Below are 23,227 nucleotides of genomic sequence, written 5' to 3'. Positions count from 1 at the left end.
AATGAGTTGCGAAATGCAAACATGTATCATTCGGATGATGGAAGGGAAAAGCCATCGAGTGCAAACGCCCCATCGCTTTTCACTACAACGGAATCCTCTACTATGTTCGACGCACGGTCCTCTGAGGAGGAATCGACCAGGCTCAAACCACAGTACGCGTTGAAGAGGAGAAAGATTATACCTACCAAAGCAAGTCAACCGGAGAATGATATGCAGGTGGCTGAAGAGCCCAAGCCCGTCATGGTGAAGACGAAAGAATTGCGCATCAGGGACGAGAGAGTCAAAGAGAAGCTGTACCCCAAGCCCGTGAATACCAACGTGGTGAGAGAACATTCGAAATCAGCCAATATTGTTCGGAGGTTGAAGCGACCAGTCAAAGGTCCCGCCAGTGGCATATCAGAATCTCATGGCAAGCTTGTCCCTTCAAAAGCACCTTGCTCACACCAACCCCAAGTCTCTGGCGTTTCGCCCCCCGAAGAATCAGATTCCTCCACCAGATCACAATCATCGCGGACGGACATTTCGAGGAGAAAGAGGCGTGGCCCGGATGGTAGTCTCATGGTCTCACCCACTCCAAGTGATCTTCATCCAACCACTCTGCGTCTGACGCCTGAGTCAAGCTCGCAAAAGTTGCAGGGTTCGTCCGAGGACGAGCACATGGAAGATGTGCCCAGCAGGCCTACTTGGACAGGGCGAACTCGGTTGGTCGACCGACTCGACGCTCCACGCGCCCAACGCATCGACACCTCTTCATGTCCTTCATCACATGAGCAACATTTTAATGAACCCAATGGCGATGCTGTTTCACTTGCAGAGGTTCCGGCAAGGCGTCTGACGAAACATGATTCTGACCTGGAAAAGAAGCCGTCCAATGGACCCGTTGCTGCTCCATCAGGACGTCAAAGAGTCACCTACGCTAAGCAAAGGTCTTATTTGAGCGAGATGGCCGACAGTTCGGAGGGCTACTCGGCGTCAAATAGCCATCCATCCTCGCAAGAGATATTGTCGAAGGCTTTGAACTTCACCAGCGGCGTGTCGCACATGGAACTAGACAACGATGACAGTGATGAGGCTGACTCTTTCAGCCGGATCAAAAGCATCCACGAATTAAGACGCGGAGGTGCAATCAGAAAATTCGACTTGGAATTGGACACCATCCTGGAAGACGTCGAATCAGGTTCCAAACCACGACGCGTTCCAGGGCTCCTGCAGCTTGTTACCAAGTTGGACGAACTGTCCTTTCAGCGCCATTTCCAAGACTCTGGTGGTCTCCAGCGCATCATGGACTGTGCCAACGCATCCTTGGACCAAGTCAGCGCGACGTTGATGGCGCTCGTTCTTCATTGCATAGGTGTGGCCGAAAGCTCATCACCCAGGACTGTGCTGCAGATATTGAATGCCCTTTACCAGTTACCTCCACGTCTCGTTTCGGAACCCCGGTCATTGACCAAACTTGCAAAGGACCGAAGTCAGAACCTTTCCAAGGCTCTGGTCAAAGATGTTAGCGAGTTTGAGGAGAAGAGGTCGAAGCTTTTGGACCAAACCTGTGTGGCTGTTAACAGAACCATACTTAGTTCTATCGAATCTACGCTGCGAAATCTCATCGCCCTCAAGGAACCATTTCCAAAGTTGCCACGAGAACTCCTTGACGAGATTCTCACGAACTTCGCGAAGACACAGGACATGATTACAGGCGGTGGGATGGCTGAACATTTAGAGACCATTCGACTTTTGCTGTCGATACTGGAGATTGCCTGTGCAAACCGTGAGGTGACGGGGTCTACGCTATCGACTGCCCGTATTGTGGACTTGGGCGAGAGCATGGCGGTTGTCATGAAGGAGGCTCATGAGACCCAACCGCAGATCGAGCACTCATGCCTTCGACTCATTGTGAGCCTCAGCAACAACGATGCGACAGCTTGTGACGCCTTAGTCGACGGACGCGTCGTTTACACCGTTTTTCAGGTTATCGAGGACCAATTTCTGGAATTAACAAAGCGTGTAACGAACCAGCAAGAGGTTGACCATGCGCGGCTTGAATCTGTGATCTTAGCTGTGGGATGTCTTCTCAATCTTGCTGAATGCTCGGACGCAGCCCGAGTGCGGATGTTGAGGTTGACGGCGGATGGGAAGAACATGGTAGACCGGCTGGTGGACATATTCAACAGCCATGTTGACCAGACATCTAAGGTACGAGCCTCTGACTGACCTGTGAAGACAGATGTGCGATGCTGACGATCCCAGGCCATGACCATTGATCAGACTCAAATCCTGGTGGCCTTTGGCTATATCTCCGCCTTGCTTTGCACACTGTGCCTGAACCCGATGGCCTGCGAGTGGATATCACGATCTATTAAAGGAAAAGGGCTCTCGCCGCTGCTAGTAGCTGCCGATACGTTCCTCCACCATCTCCGGACCGTGGAGATGGCGCTCGGAGAGGAAGGCAGCTCGTCCTCGGGGTTCACAGGGCGGTTCACAGCGGTGCTCGAGACCGTGAAGCAGCATGACGGGGCACTTCTCCCGTCTCGCGAGAAAGACTTCCGATGAGCATACGACCTACGGCATTGGACATTAGGTATAGACAGGCACAGAAAACATGGGATCACATCTCGCGAGAGTTTTGTCGACATGGGGATGTGGTTGGTATAGCAGAACGGGTTGATCCCCCTTGGCAATGGTGTGCTAGAGATAGAGGAGCATACTGCAATCCGAGGCTGACAGTCGAGATGTCTCTTTCTTTTCTATATGCCGGAATTCCTGTGCACTCCGTCTCAGGCCCTCCGTGCCGCCCTCCGTGTCACAAATGGAACAGGGCCAGCGGGACCCATCCTCGGTCTCCTCTCCATTGGCGGCGGGGAACCAACCGTGCGTATCCATAGCGTGCAGGTCTCATGTGTTGCGATAATTCTCCCACCAAACAAATTGCATGGTGGCCGGTGGTGCTTCTTCTTAGTATTTCTTCGTGGCCTGAAATTCCTTCGGGAGAAAATCAAACACCAACAAAACCAGGCATGACTTTTTCGATTCTCGCATGCTACCGTCGCGCCAAAAATGTCGGTGAGGTTCGGGCCCAGGCTCCTGGTATAGCCACTGGTATAGCCACCGGCCAGCACATGTACGGAGTATAGCCTATACCGTGTTGTCCCGATCATCATCCCATCATCAACTCATCTCATTCACTGACATCACGGCAAGCGCGGCTTGTCCGCAGCTGCATCGCGAGAGACAAAAAGATTAAACCTTCTCACCACTCGGTCTCGGTCCCGTTCAAGTTTCTCGTAAACCCTTGGGTAACTTCACAACTCCGCCGCAGTCCGTCATCACCCAGTTCCTATTACCTATTACCTACTGATTTTGCTCCATTTTTGGCTCGCCGCCTGTATTCCATTTCTTCCATGGCATTACCCTCTCGGTCCCTGTCCCTCTGACGATCATTTCTTACTTGATATTTTCCCTTTCGGTATCACCTTTTTAACGCTAGAAGAGCCGCCGACCTTTTTTCTGTGACCCAGGAGCCCTGACGCCATTGCTTTCGTTTTCCCGTCGCAAAGAAAAAAAAACATTCCCCGTGTCCCAGATTTGGTGTCGAAGATGGCCCCTTCAGTCAAGCAGCGAAAGATCGCTATTCTGGGCAGTAGATCTGTCGGTTAGTCCCCTCTTGCTGAAGTCGTCGTGAATCAAAGGCAACAAGAGAGGGCAATGAGACTGACGTCTTTCTGTTCCTCGGCACCGCAGGCAAATCCTCTTTGACCGTCCAATACTGCGAAGGACATTTTGTGGAAAGCTACTACCCTACGATCGAGAACACATTCAGCCATGAGATTGTCTACAAAGGCCAGACATTTCTTACGGAAATCATCGATACTGCTGGACAGGTACGAATGAGGCACCATGCTGCAGGAAAGAGGTGGCGAGCTGTCCCCGTGGGCTGACGTTTGGTTGGACACAGGACGAATACAGTCTTATGAATTCCAAGCTGTATATCGGTATACATGGCTACCTGATAGTCTACTCAGTGGCCTCAAGGCAGTCCTTCGACATGGTGAGGATTATCCGGGACAAGCTGTTGAATCATCTGGTAGGCTACCTTGAACGAGTCCTCCTTTCGAGAGCTCTGCTAAACCCCCACTCTCAGGGTGCCGAGTCGGTTCCCATTATGATCGTCGGCAACAAGAGCGATGTCGACGCCAAAAAGCAACGTAAAGTCACCGCCGAAGAAGGGCAAAAGCTCGGCCAGGAACTCAACTGTGGCTGGATTGAGACCAGCGCCCGGAATAACCACAATGTTGCAAAGGCATTTGAGATGATGATTGCCGAGATCGAGAAGTCGCAGGAACCGGACAAGCCTGCGGGAGGAGGGAAGTGTGCAGTCATGTGAAAAGCAGCTGTTGCACGACTCGGGAAGATCTGCAAGAGAACCTCGTCATTGAAGGGGGCTGTTTGATTTTGGGAAATTCTTCTGGTTTTGGTTGTCTCAACATGTCGATGCCGGTGTTCAGGCTGTTATGCCTCCAGCCTCTCAGTTGGCGTTCGGGAGTATCAGGATAGACATCAAGGTGTTTGGGCTTTTTCCGTGGGAGTTCATATTGGAATTAATGTCAATCACTCTTTGAACTGAGCGAGCAGGATGCCGGGTGGTGGTGGTGGTGGTGGCGGCGAGCGCATCCCAGAGACCAGCAGTACTTGGGTTGCTCGTCGAGTGAGGGAGAAATGCTCGCTGGATCGGTTTTTGCGAAACCATGCGATAGAGAGAACATATGGAATTGTCTATAAGTGTGTCCAAATGAATACGATAATGTCACCCAGTACTCGATGATGTCCAGTTTCCACCTCCATAGATTTTGGTCGTGTGCACCTATTGATGTGGCACATGTCGGAGTGACTCACGAGGCTCCGCAGTTTCGCGGGGTGGACGGGGGCACAAATCAGTTTCTGCAACCACAACGTGCTGCTGAGAAGGGCGTTCCAAGGTCGACACCACACCGCAGTTTCTAGTGCTTCCCTTTACTTGCTGGTCCCCCTCGTCATCATGATTGAAGTGCAAGACCTCATTGTCTCGAGGTAAGATCATTTCCTGCAGCCTCAGCGTCGCAACCACTTGTCTCACCGGTCCAATAGAGGGGGAGATCCCAAAAAAGTGATCGAGAGTCTGCAAAAGCGATACGCCCCCACCGAAATCGTCGACGAGGTCATTGCACTCTGGAACGACGCCTATCAGAGTATGCTTCCTCCCATCCCTGGGAATTCGCCCTAACGCGAGGTTCTAGCGCGGTACAAGGCCAGCCAAGTCGGCGCAAAGATCAATGCGGTGCAAAAAGAGATCGGGCAGTTGAAGAAGGTCGGTCGCGTTGACTACCTGCCTCCCTTGTGAAAATTCCCGAACTGATGGTTTGCGTTGGACAGGCAAAACAAGATGCGGACCACCTGCTGCAAGAAAAGGTGAACTTGGAGAAGGAGAAGAAGAAGGTCGAAGACGAGGCCATTGAGAAGGAGAAGCTCAGAGACCGCAAGTGCAAGCTGATTGGCAACTATGTGCACGAGTCGGTGCCGGTCAACGACAACGAGGTCAGTCGAAAGCATTCCACGTCCCAGGTTTGGAGGGAACGCAGACTCATCCGCAGGTGTAGGACTTCAACGAGGTGGTCAAGAAATGGGCACCTGAAGGCTTCACAGAGGAAAAACGTGACTGCCTCTCTCACCACGAGGTCATGACCCGTGCAGAAGTCTACGACAGCGAACGAGGCGTCAAGCTGGTCGGCCATCGAGGGTACTTTCTCCGCAAATGGGGTGTCTTGCTAAACCAAGCTCTCATCAACTACGGCTTACACTTTCTTGTCTCCAAGGGCTATGATCCCCTGCAACCGCCCTACTTCATGAAGGCCGAGTACATGGCCAAAACGGCACAACTCGAACAGTTCGACGAAGAGCTTTACAAGGTTATTGAAGACAAGGATGACGAGGACAAGTTTCTCATTGCGACATCCGAACAGCCCATCTCAGCCATGTTTGCCGAAGAGTGGATGACGGAGAAGGATCTGCCAAAGAAGTTCGCCGGCTACTCTTCGTGTTTTCGAAAGGAAGCTGGCGCACACGGCAGAGATGCCTGGGGGTTGTTCCGCATCCACCAATTCGAGAAGGCAAGTACTATTACTGTCATCCTCCATGAGAGATCTACTTGGCGATACTAACGGATATCGTCCAGATCGAACAATTCCTCTTCGTCAAGCCCGAAGAGTCCTGGCAAGCACTCGACGACATGAAATCCATCGCCGAGGAATTCTACCAGTCCCTAGGGCTTCCGTACCGGGTCGTGGCGATCGTGTCGGGCGCACTCAATAACGCAGCGGCCAAGAAATACGACCTGGAAGCCTGGTTCCCCTACCAAGGCGAGTACAAGGAACTCGTGTCTTGCTCAAATTGCACAGACTACCAGACGCGAGAGCTGGAGATTCGGTACGGCCAGAAAAAGGGTGCAATCGACACCAGGAAGACGTATGTGCATGCTCTCAACGGGACATTGTGCGCCACAGAGCGGACCCTGTGTTGTCTGGTGGAGAATTACCAAAAGGAGGATGGCTTCGAAGTGCCAGAGGTGTTGAGACGGTACATGCCACCTGGGACGCCGGATATCATTCCATACACGAAGGAATTGCCGAAGGATACGACCTCGGCGAAGTCGAAGCAGCCACCGAAGGGTAAGACTGGGGGTGCACCTGAAGGTGGCCCCAAGCGAGACATGCCGGCGGCAGGCAATGTCGCGGATAAGATGAAGGACATGAAAGTGTAGGGAAGTGCAAGCACAAAGGATATTTATGACCTGGCCTGATTTGACGAGCGACGAACGCATAAATCGGTGGGTTGATTCAGTTGGTGACAGAGAAAAGAAGGCATGCAAGAGACAGTGGAGGAGGATCAACATTCTCAGAGACGATTCAAAGAGGAATTCACTAGCGTTGATACAGGTACCAGGTATGATAGATTCAGCGCGTAAAATGCCTTGTCATGGTCACGAAGCAATCAAGCTCAGCCGAAGCATTACAGTCAGTGGCCTTGTGTAACTCGATGTCCTAAACATCACACTTTCGCACAGCACCATGGAGAACTAACCATGGGACAAAAGATTTACGGCGTGGGCGGGTAGGTACGAAGCGTGAGTCACGCAGTATATAGAAGTGCCGCATTGACTCGTGCAATGATCCACCGTAGCAATTTCTACGCTAGCGAACCACATGCTCCTCTATACTCCGTATTGTGCGCCAAGAAAATATTTCCGCCCACATACTGCGGTCGACTGCGATATCAAAACTTCTCGCCCTGTTCACCTACCGCCTCTGTCTCATTCCACCCAACATCAGCAACCTCCTCTGTTGCGTTCAATCGGAATCAGACAGCTTAATTCTGCGACAAGCCACCCGTCGCAATCATGGCTGTTGGAAAGTAAGTCCTGTCCAGCCCGCCGCTGCTGTCGCTCACCAGTTCATTGTGCCCACCACTCGGCGCACGCACACAAACGCGGGGAGCGATCACTTTATGAGGATCAGAAACTGACAAGATCTTCTCTCCTTCAGAAACAAGCGATTGAGTAAAGGAAAGAAGGGGTTGAAGAAGAGAACGCAGGATCCCTTCACCCGGAAAGATTGGTATTCGATCAAGGCTCCGTCCACATTCAACCAGCGAGAGTACGTCCTCCCAATGTTCTCCCCAGCAACATCGTCGCCACGAAAAGAGAGGGGGGGAAATATGAGAGAGAGAGAGAGAGAGAAATCACAACCACATATTTTGTTTGGTCTAGCGGAAATGATTATTGACATTTCTATCCTCGCAGTGTCGGCAAAACTCTCGTGAACCGCACCACCGGTCTGAAATCCGCCAATGATGCCCTGAAGGGTCGCATCTTCGAAGTCTCGCTCGCGGACCTGCAGAACGACGAAGATCACGCCTTCCGCAAGGTCAAGCTCCGGGTCGACGAGATCCAGGGCAAGAACTGCTTGACCAACTTCCACGGCTTGGACTTCACCTCGGACAAGTTGAGGAGTTTGGTGCGGAAGTGGCAGACGCTGATCGAGGCCAACGTCACGGTCAAGACCACGGACGACTACCTGTTGAGACTCTTCGCGATCGCCTTCACCAAGCGCCGCCCCAACCAGATCAAGAAGACCACCTACGCCGCCACCTCGCAGATCCGGGCCATTCGCAAGAAGATGACCGAGATCATCCAGCGTGAGGCCACCAGCGTCACCCTCGCCCAGCTGACCGGCAAGCTCATCCCCGAGGTCATCGGCCGCGAGATCGAAAAGTCCACGCAGGGAATCTACCCGCTCCAGAATGTGCACATCCGCAAGGTCAAGCTGCTGAAGGCGCCCAAGTTCGACCTCGGTGCCTTGCTGGGCCTGCACGGCGAGAGTGGCCAGGACGACGAAGGCCGTAAGGTCGAGAGGGAGTTCAAGGAGCCCGCGCCGCTGGAGAGCGTGTAAGCTGGGGTTGTTGCATGGTACGACGAATGCGTGGAACACTGCCTGCTTTAGACAGTCGTGGAGAGAAGCCCAAGACAAGGGAGGAGATGTATCTTGGGAGGTGACAAGACGAATCGGAAACTATGAAAAGCATATGTGAGAACATTGATGATGAGTCAAGGGGAGGGGGCGATGACCGGGAGAGAGCGAGACATCTGCACCGTTTGTTCGAGGCTGCTACATTCCTGGCTCGCCGAAAGTCTAGCTGGCCAGGGGTATCCATGGCTCGGGACCTGCTTCTCTCTCTCCTTTTCACAGGGAAGAAGAGTCAAAAGAAAAGAGACGAGAGCCGGTCGGCGTGTGTGCCTGTGGTGGTGGTTTACTGGTGGCCCTTCCTTGGTGACCCATCTTCGGCGCACATGAAGACAAGATATGCTTGCTTGCTTGCTTGCATGCTGGTGCTGGGAAAAGGAATGGAGGGTGTTCACGCATTAAGGCATCAGGCATAGCATTCAGTCTAGCTGTAGAGGACGGTTCGGCCCTTGACTTGACCACAGTGAAAATAAAAAAGAATTCATCCCAAACTTCCACAATGAAAAAAAGACCGAAAGGAAGCACCCTCCGTAGACACACCCAGAGGGAACTGACATGGAGACGGTGGAGAGGGAATAGATATCATGTTTGAGCTTGGTTCTCCCCATCCGGCTCTGCGGGACGCTTCGTATAACGTCGTCCTCGACTCTGGTACGTTCTATCTCGGTCGGTCTATGTGTATTATAGGGTGTTGATTCCGTGCTCTCACCTCTCTCGACAGATGATGGTCTTGGGACCGACACTGGTTGATTGACTATTGGACAGCCGGTCTTTGTTGTTCCCATTCTCCTTCTTGGATTCTTTTGGACGTCCCCCCTCTCTCTGTCTCCTCCCCTTCCTTGACTTGAGTTGATCTATCTTACCGATACAGGCGAGTTGATGGGGATGGGCTACACCTCCTCATCGACAACCCGGTCAACCCACTCGACGAGCGCTCTTCGAAACTCCTCAAACTTCTCGCTCATGACCCAGTGGCCGCAGTCAAAGTCCAGCAGCTCGAACTTGGGGAAGAACCGGCCGATCACCGGCAAGGTCTCGTCGGCCACGTAGTGGCTCTTGGTGCCGCGCACCACGAGCGTGGGGCCCTTGTACTTGTGCGTGTCCGGGTCTTTGAAGGGGAAGTCGGCCATGTTGGGCAGCGATTTGGCCAGCGTGTGCAGCGGGATGCGGAAGCGCAGCTCCGTCTCGTGGTGCTTGTCCTTGCGTGCTGCGTGCTGCTGCTGTTGCTGTTGCTGGCCTGGGGTACCGTGCACGACGGGCATTTTGACCAGGTTTGTCAGAAGGAACTGCCGGATTGCCAGGTCCGGCTCGTACTTCGAGAGGATCTTGTCCGCGTCGCTCTGCCGCTTGGGCCGCGGCCTCATCTCGTCAATCTCCTTCATCGCCTCCAGGTACGTGCCAAAGTCGCCCTTCAGGGCGGCGTCCACGGGCGCGTTGTCCACCGGCACCAAGGCCGAGTATCTTTCTGGCTGGCGCAGGGCGAGCGTCATGGCGACCTTCGCGCCCATGGAGTGCCCGATCAGTGTCGGCGAGGTGATCTTGTGCCTGTCGAGGAAATGCTCCACGTCCCGCGCCATGGCCGTGTACGTGTGCACGGGCGAGTGGGGGGAGTCGCCATGGTTGCGGAGGTCGATGGTGTAGACGGGGCGAGAGAGGTCTTTGGCTAGTGCTCTGCACGGGGGGTTGCTGGTCAGCACTGGTATACCACAGCACAGTGATAAGAGGGCGTTGGCTTCCTTACTTACTCAGCGTCCGATTGTTGCGCTGCGACCCGAACAGCCCGTGCATGATGATCAAGGGACCGGGGCCCTTGGTGTTCGTCTTCTCGGGCGGGTTGTGGCGATGGAACGCCAGGTCCACGACGTCGTCGCCGTCGTGCTCATGCTTCCCATGGCGGACACGGGCGCGTGAAGAGCTCGAGAGAGGGCGTTGGCTGGTCCGTCTGGCGAGGAGGCCGTTGGGGAGCGGTATCCGCCGCATTTGTACGAGTTGGCAGGGGTGTGAGGTGTGGAAGTGATTATCTTATTGTCTTGACAGCAGTGGCAGCAGCTCTGCCATGGCTTAGGCTTAGGAGAAGTGTTGCTGGAGCTAGAATGAATGAATGGAATGAATGAAGCTGGCGGTGTTGTTGGTACATTGAGAAATTGTGAGTAACAAAATTTGGCGGCGGGAAAATGACGTCGCGCTCCCGTCCGCAGCCTTGCGATGCTCTTCGCCCATCAAGACACACAAACACAACACAACCTTCTCGGTCACGCCCTCAGCTGTTGTGACAATATAATATCCGTATCCTGTACTCGATACATTTCAGACCATATGGAGCAACGTGTTTCCACTCAGGCCAATGATCAATAATCTTGAGGAGATGGGTCTGCTAGCCCTCGAGCGCCACGAGACTGCTAGAATGGAACACGTATCACAGCTTGCCCTGTTTGATGGACTGCAGAGTCTCCCCCCGATCGTGGTCTGGGCCCTCCCCTCGGTCGGGCAGCTCCTCGTCGAATGCCACAGCCTCTCCTTCCGAATCAAACGGATTGGACTCGATGTTCATGTCCGTCCCCAGGTCTTTGCGTGCAGCCTGTCTCCGTCTCTCGCGGATCCGGGTCGCTTCTTCTTCAGACAACGTGACCCCAAACAGGCCCAGGGCCTGCTGGACCTCGTCGAGCGTCATGCGGGCTTTCCGTCGCGCCTTTGCGCCGCCCCACTCGATCTCTTCGCGCAGCCGGTCGTTCCCGGAGTCCATGATGGCGAGGAAGTTGTCCCGCACGCCCCGCAGCGCAGCGATGATCTCGTCCGCGATCATCTCCTTGAACGCCCGCATGCTGACGTTTTCGTTGTCCTTGGCAATGTACTCGCTGGACTCCCGCGACTCGGTCACGTGCCGCAGTATCTCGACCAGGTTGGATACCCCTGGCCGTCGTTCCGGGTGGAAAGAAATCCCTGGCTCCGAGTCAGTGACGGCACCCCTGAGCTTGGCATGAATCTCCTCGGGGCTGTCGGTGACCAGGATGCGGGATTTGGGATCAGGGTCGGACTTGGACATCTTCTGCTCCGGACGTTTGAGGGACATGATCCGCTTGGCTGGGGCTGCGTCGTGTCAGTGTGTCTCACGGACGAGGAGTCCACTCGAATCCCTTACATATCACCGGCCAAGGTATTCGGAATACATTTCCTCCGGAGGATTCCCGGACCAGGGCATTGAATCCCCGGGCCAACGTGCGCGTAAACTCGATATGTTGGAGTTGATCTTCCCCTACGGGCACAATGGATGGCCTGTCTGACGTTAACCAGCAGCACCACCAACAGAGCTCCTGTTCAAACTGACTGATAGAGTAAGATGTCGGCCGCTTGAAGAACAGGGTATGAAAACAGGCCCAGCTTGAGCTTCGCCGTCGCTTCGTCGCTTTCGAGGCTGGCATTGTCCGGCAAGTTCAACTTGCTCTGTGAGCGGCGGTTTTAGTCCCACTCTGTCGGGCCACAAACGTATAGTCAGTTGCTGCGCACCTTCCACTGAGTCATGCGGGACAGATAGCCCGTCGAAGCAATGGTACTCAAAATCCACATCAAGGACGCATGCTGCGGCACCTGTCGACCGGTCAGCGGATGTCGAACCCGACGATGGCATGCACGCCGCCTACATCGGACTGGAAAAACAGCGTCGTGTTCCTGTTGTTGTGCAATCCCAGAGCGAGAAGTGCGGCATACGACTCCTTCCGTAGACGCAGGCGCTCTGTCGGGGGAGTGTCCGAGGTCAGAGCGTGCAGGTCGACCACCGAAAAGTACTGTTCGTAGCGATAATTGATGGCGAACCTGGGGTCGGTGGACTGATCATGAAGCCGTTTCCACTGGCGCAGGGCCCCCAGATAGTTTCCGAGGTGAGGGACTCCCGTGGGTTGAATCCCCGAAAAGGCTCGTCTGATGCTGGACGACGGCGACATCCGCGCCCAGTGCTGTTCTATCTCGTCTCTCGCATCCTGTTCGACCGGTCTGGACGGCGGATGATCGCGCCCGGCCTTGATGATCCGGGGCTGCTTTTCCTCGCCCAAGCGCACCCTTTTGACGGACGCAAGCTCTGTCTCATAGCTGACGCTGCGCCGTGGGATCTTCCTCGAACAATGCGGCCTCACTGACACATGCACAAGGCCTCGGGGCATTTCACAGGGTAAAAAGAGTGTACGCGTTCCAAAAGGACGCCAGCCAAAGAACAGGATTATACAAGTACAAGTAGAGCTTGAAAATACAAAGTTGTCGGAGCAAAGTCAGTCAGGCGATCGATGTTTAATAAATAATTTGATATTGTGCCCGAAACGGGGAGTTTAAGGCGCCGCTTTTGCAGTTGAATTTGATTGGCTCCTCGGCGACTCCGTGGACATTCAGCCTCGTCCTGTATGTATGTGCTTTTCGAGACATCGCATCGCCAGGATCCTTCTTGAACACCAGTCTGTTTCGCTTGGTACATCCCGTTTAGTTACATGATACAACTACTACGTGTTGAGCTACAGCCCACGCTGGTCACTGTCCCTGTCCATCAAAGCTACCATTCAGCCTCGCTAGGCCTTTGACCATCTCGCCTTGATCAGATCAGCCGCTTTCTCGCCAATGCCGTAACTGCTGCGTGTCAGTATCAGCTGATAACATCTTGGGGAGGTCGTGCATACGCAGGCATCTGAGTGTGGCCGCCGTGAAGAGTCGGCATCACGCTGGTATCAGCGACGCTGAGGCCCTTGACTCCGCGGACCTGCAGCTTTTCGTCGAGGACAGCCATCTTATCGTCATCTCGCCCCATCTTACACGTCCCCGCGGCATGATAGCAGGTGGTGGCCTCTTGTTGGACGTATGGGACCCATTCTTCCCGTTTCGTGTAAGTATGATGTGTCAGATCTGGGGTTGTGGTCAGTCAGAGAGGTGTTCGGCGCTGGCGGTAACTGGATGGCTGGCTGGCTGGCTGTGAACGCACCTGACGGCCACGATCCCTTCACAATCTCCTCTTTGGCAAACTTGTTCAGGTTCATGACGATCTCATTGCCCAGCCGGCAGCCCTCGGACAGCACCAGCATGTCGAGGGGGTCGGCGAGATAATTGCAATCCACCACGGGGTTCTCGAGAGGGTCTTTGGATTTGAGAGTCACTGTTCCCCGTGAATGGGGTGAGAACAGCTCGGTGATCATGGCAAAGGCGTGTTTCTTGTCTAGAGGCAGCCGCTCGGTCAGTCCGTCACTACACCAGTGTTCTCTGTCGAACTCACCGATGGGAAATTGATCGTATTGCTTCGGTCCACCATACAACTTTGACCTTGTCAGCGAGCGAAGTACGCTTGTTTGGATCGTTATCGGACACCCACCTCGGTGGTGAAAAACTCAATGTTCGGCTGCCTGGGAGTGAGACCCATCGGGTCACGGCCAGGCTCCCTCTTTGCCTCCTTCCACAGGGGCTCATCTTTCAGCCGATCGTCCAGTCTCGCAAAGGCAAACGCGCCAAAGGGGAACGTGGAGAGGACGCCTTCCTTCTTCTCCTTGTACAGCATATACGCAGCCATGGCGGCGTCCCCATGATACCTAGAGAATTAGCCCAAGGAAGTCACAGTCCAGGAGAGCGTGCCATACACAAGGTGGTCGTTTGTCAGTCCTTCTTTGGTGACCTCGTAAAATGCAAACACAATCTGCGGCGAGTCAGCCACTGGAACCCTGAGCAATGCAAACCGAGACCACCGACCAGATGATCCAGCAAGTTCTTTCCCACTCCCGGCGAGTCGACGAGACACTTGATCCCTAACGCTTCCAGCTCAGCCTTGGGGCCAATACCTGATCGGAGAAGAATGGCTGGGGAGCAATATGCGCCTTTGGGCCGTTAGCTTGTTGATCCCAGACGATGGACGGTCGAGGCAATCCACCTCCAGAGACGATGATTTCCTTTCTCGCCTTCACTTCTCTGGTGCTGCCATCCTTGCCGACGAGCACCACGCTCGTGGCCCGCAATTCGCCATCCTTCTCCTCAAAGTTGATCTTGTCCACAACATTTTCCACCAGGAGGTCGATATTGGCCCTGTGTTGATCATTGGTGACGAAGTCCGCGCCGGTCGTTCTGATGCCCTTGTGGACTTTGTAGCCTGGCGTCAGCTATCGCATCTACGCAAGAATAGTCGTCGGTACGTACCGGTCCGCGGTGCATGGCCGCACCCATGAGGGGTTTGGCCGTTGCTGAACATATCGTGGACCAGCGGGAGGCCCATATCCTCCATGCTTTCCAGCATCAGGCTCGAAATGGGCGCCAGGTCGTGCGGCTCGATGTGCAGCGGGCCATTGTAGCCGTGGGCTTTCTCGTCCGTCTGGAACCACGGCTTGGGATGGAACGTCTCGGCCTTTCGTGTGATCAGCTAGCTGCATGTTCTTTCTGCGGCGTGGAATCCCCGAACCTTCCGCATGTACTCGAAGAATTCCTGTCCCGACCACCCTGGAAGACTGGATCGTTGAGCACAGGCTCCGAAACCGCTGCACGGAGGGGGACTCTTACTTCCAGTCGTCATAGTCTTGCTTGCTGCCTCGAATGCACAGCGTGCCGTTGACACCGCTGGACCCTCCCAAGAACTTCCCGCGGCTGAGCTTGACCTGTCTGCCGTTGACGCCTTTCATCGGCGGCGTGACCAGGTTCCAGTCGAGTTCGCCGTCGAAGTTCTTGGACCAGCCGCCAGCCATGTGGACGTTCTCGAGGTCTTTGTTGTGCGGGCCGGCCTCGACCACGAGGATGCGAGCGTTGGGATCTTCGGCCAGTCTACCCGCCACAACACAGCCTGTGGTGCCTCCGCCGCTGTAAATGGTCGCATGGTTAGTAGCCATGATGACGGCGACGACTCCGTCAACTATACGGCTGGGGACTCACCACACAATGAAGTCGTACTCATTGTCGTCGACGATCCGACCTGGAGACATGGTGAATGAGACACAGAATGGAATGACAGCCCAAGAGAAACAGGAGGTCAGCAGATTCAAAGTGGAAGATGCCCTCTGTGCTCTCATCGAAGGTGGGGGCAAGCCACGATCTAAGATATAGACACAAAGGGGACAGGGCAGCTGCAAGCTGACTGCCCGTGGAATAATTCCACGCATCTTAGGGTCAAGCGAACTATTCAATCTGTGGACTGGAAACTTAGCTCGATGCAACCGAGTCAACCTGCCGGTGAAAGACTTAGTCTGTGCCTCCGTGGCAGGGATCCTCAACCCCGCAAAAGAATGAAAGGGTTGTATGTACTCCGTATGTCCATCTCTGTGGGCCCGCCCCCGGGACGAATGTGGAGATAGGAGGTCGAAGCTGGGACCCTCGCGGAACAAATTCCCTTGGATGGCCGCTTATGGCGTTTCTCTGCAAAAACCTGGGACGAACCATCCTGTATGCGCAACGACTATACAGAGAGCCATGGCATAGAGAGCCAGTGAGCGTTGCCCGGTTACTGTCGGCAGGTGAGACGCTGATGTGCTGGCTGGACCTTTACCTACATAGAGCCGCTGAATGAGGCTCAGCCTTGTTGGCAGGTACATATTGCCCAGAGGTGGGTTCTTTTGTCGATGAAACGTTCGCCAAAGGTACGAGGTAATAGTGGCGATCCAATGAGGGTAATATCTCAACCACTACCATTGCACGCACTGCTTGCTACTTTGGAACAAGGAAGAGAAAAGGACCATTACGTTGCCGGCGCATCTCCGGCCCACAGCGGCAACAACAACAACAATAAGAGTCCTCCTCCAGGTTACATCAGCCACGAGTCTGTCTGGCCACTATGGAGGTCAACGTCGACGCCGTTCACCACCTCCACTCCTGCCACTTACTGTACGCTCACCGGCATGGTGGAGATATTCTGTTGCTGTTGCTGTTGCTGAGGCGGGCGACTACCTACCCGATCCAGACGTTTGCTCCCACACTCGCCCCGGTGGATACCGAGAAAGCATATGTATGTACATATAGGGCCTGCAGCGTTGTATGTCCGCGGATATAGGGCATAATGTCATACATAGTACATAACGACACTCGAAGACGGCAAGTCCGCACGCTCCACGATCGGCGGTGAAAGGGAAGCCTTGCGTTTCTTCACGTCAGAACCCACGAATAGATCGCCCGGGAATGTCAACATGATGACTTGATCAAGGTGAGCAACGCCGTGTCAGCATCCGGGGGGTTTCGATTTCGGTATGTGGTACGAGGCGCTGGCGACCAGAGAGGCTTTCCATAAGTATATTGGGAAGTGTTGGAGGTCGGACATTTCTGAATACGCGAAGTAGTTACATAGGTGGTCGGATCCAAGCCTGAGGTGGTCTGTGACAGCGACGATAGCTTGTTGATAATACAGTATATAAACATAAATGCGGTGTATCGCTGCTGCCTCCCTTGATAGAAGGGTTTCCACAACCTGGTGAGACTGACAAAGATGCCCTGACACGACACAGAGCCTGCATTGCTTCCGGGGATAGTGTTGTCTGAGCCTTCATTGGTCCACCCATTTATACACGCGGGTTTCGAGCATATATACATGCCACGACATCTGATACCGTAACTTGGTGTAAGCCTCGTCATGATCGAGAGCCCCGTCGCGGCGTTTCGAATCTCCTTCGTCCAGTTTTTGCAGAGAGGTCGGCACCGTCCTACCAAGGATCCTCGGTCGTTCGGCTCTTCTCTCGAACCTCGCTCATACCAACGCCCTCCCGCCTGTGTCCCTGTTTCTCCAGTAAATCAAGCAAGTCGTTGTTCTTGCCCGCCGTCTTGTTGAAACCGAACAAGCGCAACTTGCTGTCGAGTTCCTTCTCGAGAGAGGTGAAGTCGTGGTCCATTTTGGAGGCAACGTCTGGAAACACACAAACACACACATGTCAGCAAAGCCACGGCCCCATCATGAGTGCATCATAGCCAGTCCACCGTAGCGAAGCGGGAGAGAAGACTAGATTATGGGTGTGTAACTTGCAAGACTTACCGACGCCTTCCCACCCCCACAGATTCGCTTTCATACCGACGCCGTAAAACTGCCACTTCCTCACAAACGCCAACCACGTTTCCACCACCTCTGGATGTCCATCGTACACGGTAATCAGCCTCTTCATCGTGATCCGCTCGAAATTCTCTTGCGCTTTTTTGTTCACAAAGTTGCTCTTGAGGACCGTCCATCTTTCGATCTTCTTCGGGAGGGGAGTGGGACCCCGGCAGGGCAGGGAGAGATAGTAGGCGGCGCGCACGCAAAAGTCGGCGAAGAACTCGAGGTTGCGGGTGCTGAACGAGCGCAGTTGCAGCTGGCACACCGGGATCCCGTGGGTCGTCGGGTGATATAGCGGCGTGCGGTAGGCAGCGAGGACATTGGGTGGGACGTTGGGTTTGGTGCTTTCATCGCCAGATGCCGGGGCGGGTTTCTCGGAGGAAGAAAGAAGAGGCGTGGATGGCGAGCCCCTGGTGGCTTTGGGAGTTGACTTTGTAGGTGGGTGCGGTTGCGCCTTTCCCCGTGCTGGTGATGGAGAGGTCTTGTGAGCCACTGTCGATGCCGAAGTCTGCTGTAATTCCTGGGCTTGAGTCTCCGACACAACGTCCGGCTTTGCCTTTGTCCGCTGTATCGAAGTCGGGGTATGCTTGGCCTTTGCTGTCGGTGTGGCAGACTCATCTCCTCCCTCTTCCTCGTAGGCATCCTGGATTTTGTACGATCCGATTTCTGGTGTTGGGAATCCCGCCGTGATATCCATCGGGCCCGTCTCTAGAGACTTGTCTTTGCTGTCTTTATCATATTCGGGTGTACTTGAGCAGAAACCTCGTATCGACGACCGGTGTGTTGGATGGGCTGGAGCTGAAAGGCGCGGCCGCAGCGGCACGGTGGTTGTAGTCTAGAGATCGGGCACACTGGTCAGTGGAATCGTGACATGTTTGACCAGCATAATCCTTTGTGTGATGTTCTATAGAAGGTGGTGGGATCTCCATACCTTCTGAGGGCGGCATGCTTCAATAGCTATGCGCAGACATCGTGGCGCCGACATCCTTTTTCGGTGGGCGACCTTTGGGAGATGTGGTGCCGCTTGCAGCAAGATCCCTTGTTCACCAGACTGAGGACCTCCCAGCAAATTGCCCTTTCAGTCAAACCGCTCTGGTGTTGTGTCGGACACGACGCGATTCGGGCTCAGAAAAGTTTCAATGGTGTCTCGGAGTTGACGAGAAAGTCTCCCGACCACACGCCGCTTTTAACGTGGCTAATAGCCCATACTGTCCATACAGGGACTTTCGCGGAGTTGGCGACCCAATTTACAACTACTGGCTAGGATGCTGATGATGGCATCGAGGGCATTGAGTCAGACATGGTGATCGAGGATGGGACTTGGACATACTACACCGCCCCTAGAAGCCATGGGAAGCTGCATTCTGGGAAGCATACAGCAAACCTGCGCATCACTTGACATATCATATTCATGGGATTAGCGCTGGAATGGAGAGATAGAGATAGATGCCCCTTCTATTCAGTCATATCCTTTCCGTTCAATGCATAAGATCTCCCGAATCCTGTGTCGTGTTGAATGAAGAGCATAATATACCACTCCCTCACGGTCACCTTCCCATCCCTCTAGTCGTCACCAAGACTCGCCAATAGGGTCGCACTGGGCACGAAAAAGGTCGTCCCCGTCAACGGCGTCGAGTAGTCCAGGATACGATCATGCAGCCCGGGCGGCGAACCCACAAACATCCGGTCCAGCATCTGCTCGATCACCCACAGCTTCCTCGAATACCCGATGAAATACGTGCCGAATTCGCCCTTGCCGGGGTTGCCAAAGGGCATGTTGTCTCGCAGGATCGACATCTCCGACCCGTCGTCGCCCGTGATGTTGGCGAGCTGCTTGTGCGCTTTCTGCTTTTCCTCGTCCGCGTCGTCCAGCTCGATGTTGTCGAGTTTCGTGCGTCCGATGATCGCCTCCTGCTGCTCCGTCGACAGCCCACGCCACCGCGTCAAGTCGTGCACGTATTTCTGCACGACCACGTAGCTGCCTCCGGCCGAGCCCGCGTCGTCCACCTCCGTCACCAGGACGGACTCGTCGACCGCCGCGCCCACGGGGTTGGCCGTGCCGTCCACGAAGCCCAGGAGATCGCGCACGTCAAAGTACCGGAATCCCACGGTGTCGTCCTCGACCTTGACGCTGTCGCCCAGTCGATCCATCAGCTGGCGCTCGAACTCGAAGCACAGATCGCGCCGCTGGGCCCGGATGTGGAACAACAGATCCCCCGGCGTCGACACGGCCGTGTGGACTTTACCGGATATTGTCGGGAAGGGGTGCAACTCAGCCGGTCTGGGAACCCCCGGGAGGAGACTGCCCCAGATATTACTGCCAATGCCGACCGTGCACGCGAAGGCCGCGTCCAGATCACGGATGGCGACGTTCTTGGAGAGGTCGTCTACACTGGCGAGCGTCGAACGCACCCTCTTGACGGCATCGGGCTTGTCCGTTACCGTGAGGACGAGGAAGGTTGCCGACTGGGTCAGTGGCGCATCGACACGCTGGGGTGCTATGGGCGTACGCCGGCTCATCCTGCTTTTCGGTGCTTTCGTGGAGAGTCCTGCGGCTTGAGCTTGATCGAGCAGAGATTGTGAAAAGGGTGAACGAGTGGTGTGAGATGACATGGAGAATTTGCCCAGCTCTCTGCCGTAGCCCAGTGTAGCTCGTGTCGTCGTCCTCGTCGCCGCTGAAGTGAGAGACCTTGACACCCAGTATCTGAGGAACCCGCTGCGGACGCCCCGAGTGACTCTGTTTGTCGTAATCATGCCACAGTCAACACAGAACAAGACGACATCAATCTGACCCAGAAGCTGACCAATATAATGCAGATACAGGTGCAGCTCGAGAAGACCTGATGGGTTGGTGGCTTACTTTGTCGTGGCCTTCATTGGTTGTCGCGCGAGAACGATCTGCCTCGACCGTCTCATGTGTGATGACTCAGCTTGCAGTGGCTGGAGCTCGCACGAGGGTTCGTCGTGCGTGTTACCAACCGACGATCACGCCACAGGTGAGATGAGGATGGAGGTGGAATCGAGGCGGGCATTCTCATTGCATTGCTGCTAAACTATCTAGGTAGGGCCGGTCCTCGAGCAGAACGTTCAGCTCCCCCAAGATAACACACGTCCCCATTACTCTGTCATACAATCCCATATCGTCATAAAAAGAAGGGCATAATAACAAGTCATAAACTCTTGACATCATAGCAAAGTTGTCTCTGCAGTAGTCCCAACCTGAAACCCAACCGGATGGGGCTCACACCAAGAGCCTGCGTGCACACTGCAGGGAAGCTTCATTGAGCCTCTTCTCCCTCCATGAATCCAACGACACAGTGGTATCACCAAGATTAAAAAAAAGACATTGGACATGAAGAAGGCCTCCGCTTACCCATCCGTGGATGAGCATGACCAAGTATCAACCAAGTTCGTTAACACATCAGAAGCGTGAAGTAAAGCTGCGACCCAAGGACGGTCGACGTGAATGGTCAGTGGATGTGGTGGCGTTGGCTTGCGCCGACGTGCCACCGATTTTCTCGAAACCTTGAAGAATATCGACACCCTCGTCGTTGTCGTCGGAGTTGTCGTTCTCGAATGACTTGAAATCAAACAGATCATCTTGGGCATCGAAGACAGAGCCATGCGTAGCTGAGGCTTTCAACGGCGAGCCATTAATTGTAGCCCGTACGCGTGGATGGAGTAGAGACCCACGGGTGGGGGTCTTCGTGTTGAGCTTCTGAGCACTGCCCAGGACGTCGGTGAGGATATTGGAAGTGGTGGCTGCTCGACCATACGTTGGGCGAGAGACAGACCCTTTGAGGGGTGATGACGCACATAGCGGCGTGCCAGGAGTGAGACCCGGGGCCGGATCAGAAAAGATTTCAAAAGACTCTTCCGGGTAGGTGGATGACGACGCGAGGGTCGTCCACCTGAGAGGACTGTATGTTGCCTCTTCCAACAAAAAGAGCCCCGAGCTTTTGATGGGTGAGTTTGCAAACTCGCGCATGGCTTTGCGGTGGAGGAGGAGCTGTGTGTTCGGAGAGACTGATGGAGGAGGACGGGCGGGTTTCTTGAAGACAACAGCAGGAGTCATCGGATTGCGAGGGACGCTGGGGCTGACACGAACGGGGGACGACGACTGCGCACCTTCTGCCGTCAATGGCCGGAATCGCCCATGGCTCGGAGTGAGGTCATGCGAAGAGCTTCTGATCCGCACAATCTCCTCTTCGGCACGACCTCTCTTCTTCCTCATGGGCTCAATGTCCAACTCCGAGGTGAGCATCACGGCGTTCTTGTTTGGTCGCAGCGCAGATGATTCGATGGATGAAAAGTATCCGCTGTCGTCGTGCTTGGTAAGACTTAACTTCTGTCGATGAGATGTAGATGGGCGTGGCTGTCGCGCAGACGGGGAAGAAGGGGCCCGCTGATGATGAGGTGCAACCACCGGCGGTGACGAGTTGATGGCATCTGGAGGAGACGACTTGGGAGCTGCCGTGACGCCGCGGTCTCCAAATTCGGCAGTCTCGTGCTCGTTGAGAGCGGGATCGGAGGCTGGCAGAGTCGCATCTGATGAGAGTTCCGGAAGAGCAGGGGCCGTCTGAGGTCGAGGGGGTTCGCTGAATTGGCCGAGGAAGGGGTTGGGCGCCAACGCGTCCGAGAGCTGTTGAGCAACTTTTGGAGGCTCCGGACGCATCACATTGGCATTGATGGTCATATGAGTGATGTTGGTCCCTCGGCGATTTCTATCTTTGACGAACTGTGCCTCCATTCCCGGCTCAATGACCCAATAACTCCCCTTTCCGGCATCTCCCTTGGGCCTCTCTTGTTTGCTAAAAGCCTTGTGCAAGGATAAGTTATGTCTGATACTGTTGTGCCAGCTTTGCTTGGTGTCTTCGCGGTAATAGGCGAACGTCGTGGAGATCCAATCATAGATTTGTGCCAAAGTCAGCCGCCGATTTGGCGCCCTAAGGATAGCCATTCCAATCATCTGAGCATAGCTGTAAGAAGGCTTGTTGCCGTCGTCCTCGATGGGGGGCATATCTTCCGGGTCTGGTAGGTGGAAGACAGCTTCGTCGTCCTGCCTAGGCTTCTTGAAGGGACGGTCATTCGTCATCTGCGCCTCTGAATATGATCGCTTAAGGGGCTGCTTTCGTACGTATGAGGGTTCGGGAAAGTCGACAAAGTTATCTTGCGTAGTTTGGACCCCAAAATTCTCCTGGTCATAATTGTCGAGTTTTATGTCGAAGGTGGTAAACATGGGTTGTGCCATTTGGACGGGACGATATTGCTGACTGGTCGGAAGAGCGTGTCTCTTTGCCGGTGAGTCCGTGTAGATATGGGTGGCCGTCACCGGCGGAGGGATGGGAACATAATTCAAATCTCCAAAGTACGGCGCGGGTGGCGACAACGGGGTGCTCTTGAGAGGGGATATTTGTTGGCCGGGGGCCATTGGAGCGTTGAGGATAACTTCGGGGTGTGGGTGAGGAGCAGGAGGGTTTCTGAGTGGCTGCAGAGGCATTGCTGAAGGCTGCAAACGCGGTCGAGGTCGGTTCATATGTGAGAGGTCGTTCGACGGCACCGGAATTGGATCTTGGTAAATCTGCACAAACGGGTGCTGACGCGTCGACGCCATGGTGAAAAGTGATGAAGAGGATTCACAGATACAGGATAAACCCAGTGTATGGAA

At 54.5% G+C, this 23,227-nt stretch overlaps 10 protein-coding genes across 10 annotated transcripts; 4 read left to right on the top strand and 6 right to left on the bottom strand.

The window, feature by feature from the left end:
- Positions 1-21: 21 nt before the first annotated feature.
- AYL99_08831 (hypothetical protein) lies at positions 22-2,547 on the top strand (the record flags this gene model as incomplete). Its single annotated transcript, XM_018840339.1, has 2 exons — positions 22-2,190; positions 2,245-2,547. 2 exons carry the CDS (start codon positions 22-24, stop codon positions 2,545-2,547), a joined length of 2,472 nt encoding a protein of 823 aa, XP_018690086.1.
- A 1,044-nt stretch (positions 2,548-3,591) lies between these two features.
- On the top strand, positions 3,592-4,378 carry AYL99_08830 (hypothetical protein; the record flags this gene model as incomplete). The annotated part of the gene is made up of 4 exons (XM_018840338.1): positions 3,592-3,646; positions 3,736-3,875; positions 3,950-4,078; positions 4,136-4,378. 4 exons carry the CDS (start codon positions 3,592-3,594, stop codon positions 4,376-4,378), a joined length of 567 nt encoding a protein of 188 aa, XP_018690085.1.
- Positions 4,379-5,029: 651 nt separating this feature from the next.
- Positions 5,030-6,787, top strand: AYL99_08829 (serine-tRNA ligase; the record flags this gene model as incomplete). The annotated part of the gene is made up of 6 exons (XM_018840337.1): positions 5,030-5,061; positions 5,119-5,219; positions 5,268-5,338; positions 5,404-5,565; positions 5,628-6,152; positions 6,203-6,787. 6 exons carry the CDS (start codon positions 5,030-5,032, stop codon positions 6,785-6,787), a joined length of 1,476 nt encoding a protein of 491 aa, XP_018690084.1.
- A 636-nt stretch (positions 6,788-7,423) lies between these two features.
- AYL99_08828 (40S ribosomal protein S1) lies at positions 7,424-8,474 on the top strand (the record flags this gene model as incomplete). Its single annotated transcript, XM_018840336.1, has 3 exons — positions 7,424-7,437; positions 7,569-7,679; positions 7,826-8,474. The coding sequence occupies 3 exons, from the start codon at positions 7,424-7,426 to the stop codon at positions 8,472-8,474; spliced, it is 774 nt and encodes a 257-aa protein (XP_018690083.1).
- A 962-nt stretch (positions 8,475-9,436) lies between these two features.
- On the bottom strand, positions 9,437-10,526 carry AYL99_08827 (hypothetical protein; the record flags this gene model as incomplete). Its single annotated transcript, XM_018840335.1, has 2 exons — positions 9,437-10,217; positions 10,288-10,526. 2 exons carry the CDS (start codon positions 10,524-10,526, stop codon positions 9,437-9,439), a joined length of 1,020 nt encoding a protein of 339 aa, XP_018690082.1.
- A 436-nt stretch (positions 10,527-10,962) lies between these two features.
- AYL99_08826 (tryptophan-tRNA ligase) lies at positions 10,963-12,700 on the bottom strand (the record flags this gene model as incomplete). Its single annotated transcript, XM_018840334.1, has 5 exons — positions 10,963-11,633; positions 11,686-11,819; positions 11,872-11,987; positions 12,051-12,131; positions 12,185-12,700. 5 exons carry the CDS (start codon positions 12,698-12,700, stop codon positions 10,963-10,965), a joined length of 1,518 nt encoding a protein of 505 aa, XP_018690081.1.
- Positions 12,701-13,096: 396 nt separating this feature from the next.
- On the bottom strand, positions 13,097-15,472 carry AYL99_08825 (hypothetical protein; the record flags this gene model as incomplete). The annotated part of the gene is made up of 12 exons (XM_018840333.1): positions 13,097-13,154; positions 13,205-13,427; positions 13,504-13,734; positions 13,792-13,831; positions 13,888-14,101; positions 14,150-14,205; positions 14,259-14,383; positions 14,437-14,652; positions 14,700-14,904; positions 14,959-15,004; positions 15,057-15,350; positions 15,423-15,472. The coding sequence occupies 12 exons, from the start codon at positions 15,470-15,472 to the stop codon at positions 13,097-13,099; spliced, it is 1,758 nt and encodes a 585-aa protein (XP_018690080.1).
- A 1,704-nt stretch (positions 15,473-17,176) lies between these two features.
- On the bottom strand, positions 17,177-18,544 carry AYL99_08824 (ribosomal protein S10; the record flags this gene model as incomplete). The annotated part of the gene is made up of 3 exons (XM_018840332.1): positions 17,177-17,376; positions 17,503-18,394; positions 18,491-18,544. The coding sequence occupies 3 exons, from the start codon at positions 18,542-18,544 to the stop codon at positions 17,177-17,179; spliced, it is 1,146 nt and encodes a 381-aa protein (XP_018690079.1).
- A 578-nt stretch (positions 18,545-19,122) lies between these two features.
- On the bottom strand, positions 19,123-20,313 carry AYL99_08823 (hypothetical protein; the record flags this gene model as incomplete). The annotated part of the gene is made up of 1 exon (XM_018840331.1): positions 19,123-20,313. The coding sequence occupies one exon, from the start codon at positions 20,311-20,313 to the stop codon at positions 19,123-19,125; it is 1,191 nt and encodes a 396-aa protein (XP_018690078.1).
- Positions 20,314-20,980: 667 nt separating this feature from the next.
- Positions 20,981-23,173, bottom strand: AYL99_08822 (hypothetical protein; the record flags this gene model as incomplete). The annotated part of the gene is made up of 1 exon (XM_018840330.1): positions 20,981-23,173. The coding sequence occupies one exon, from the start codon at positions 23,171-23,173 to the stop codon at positions 20,981-20,983; it is 2,193 nt and encodes a 730-aa protein (XP_018690077.1).
- Positions 23,174-23,227: the final 54 nt, after the last annotated feature.

This window comes from Fonsecaea erecta (genome assembly GCF_001651985.1).
Source record: "Fonsecaea erecta strain CBS 125763 chromosome Unknown Scaff8, whole genome shotgun sequence".
NCBI lineage: Eukaryota > Fungi > Ascomycota > Eurotiomycetes > Chaetothyriales > Herpotrichiellaceae > Fonsecaea > Fonsecaea erecta.
The sequence above is the reverse complement of the archived record's forward strand: the minus strand, read 5'-3'. Positions and strand labels throughout refer to the sequence as shown.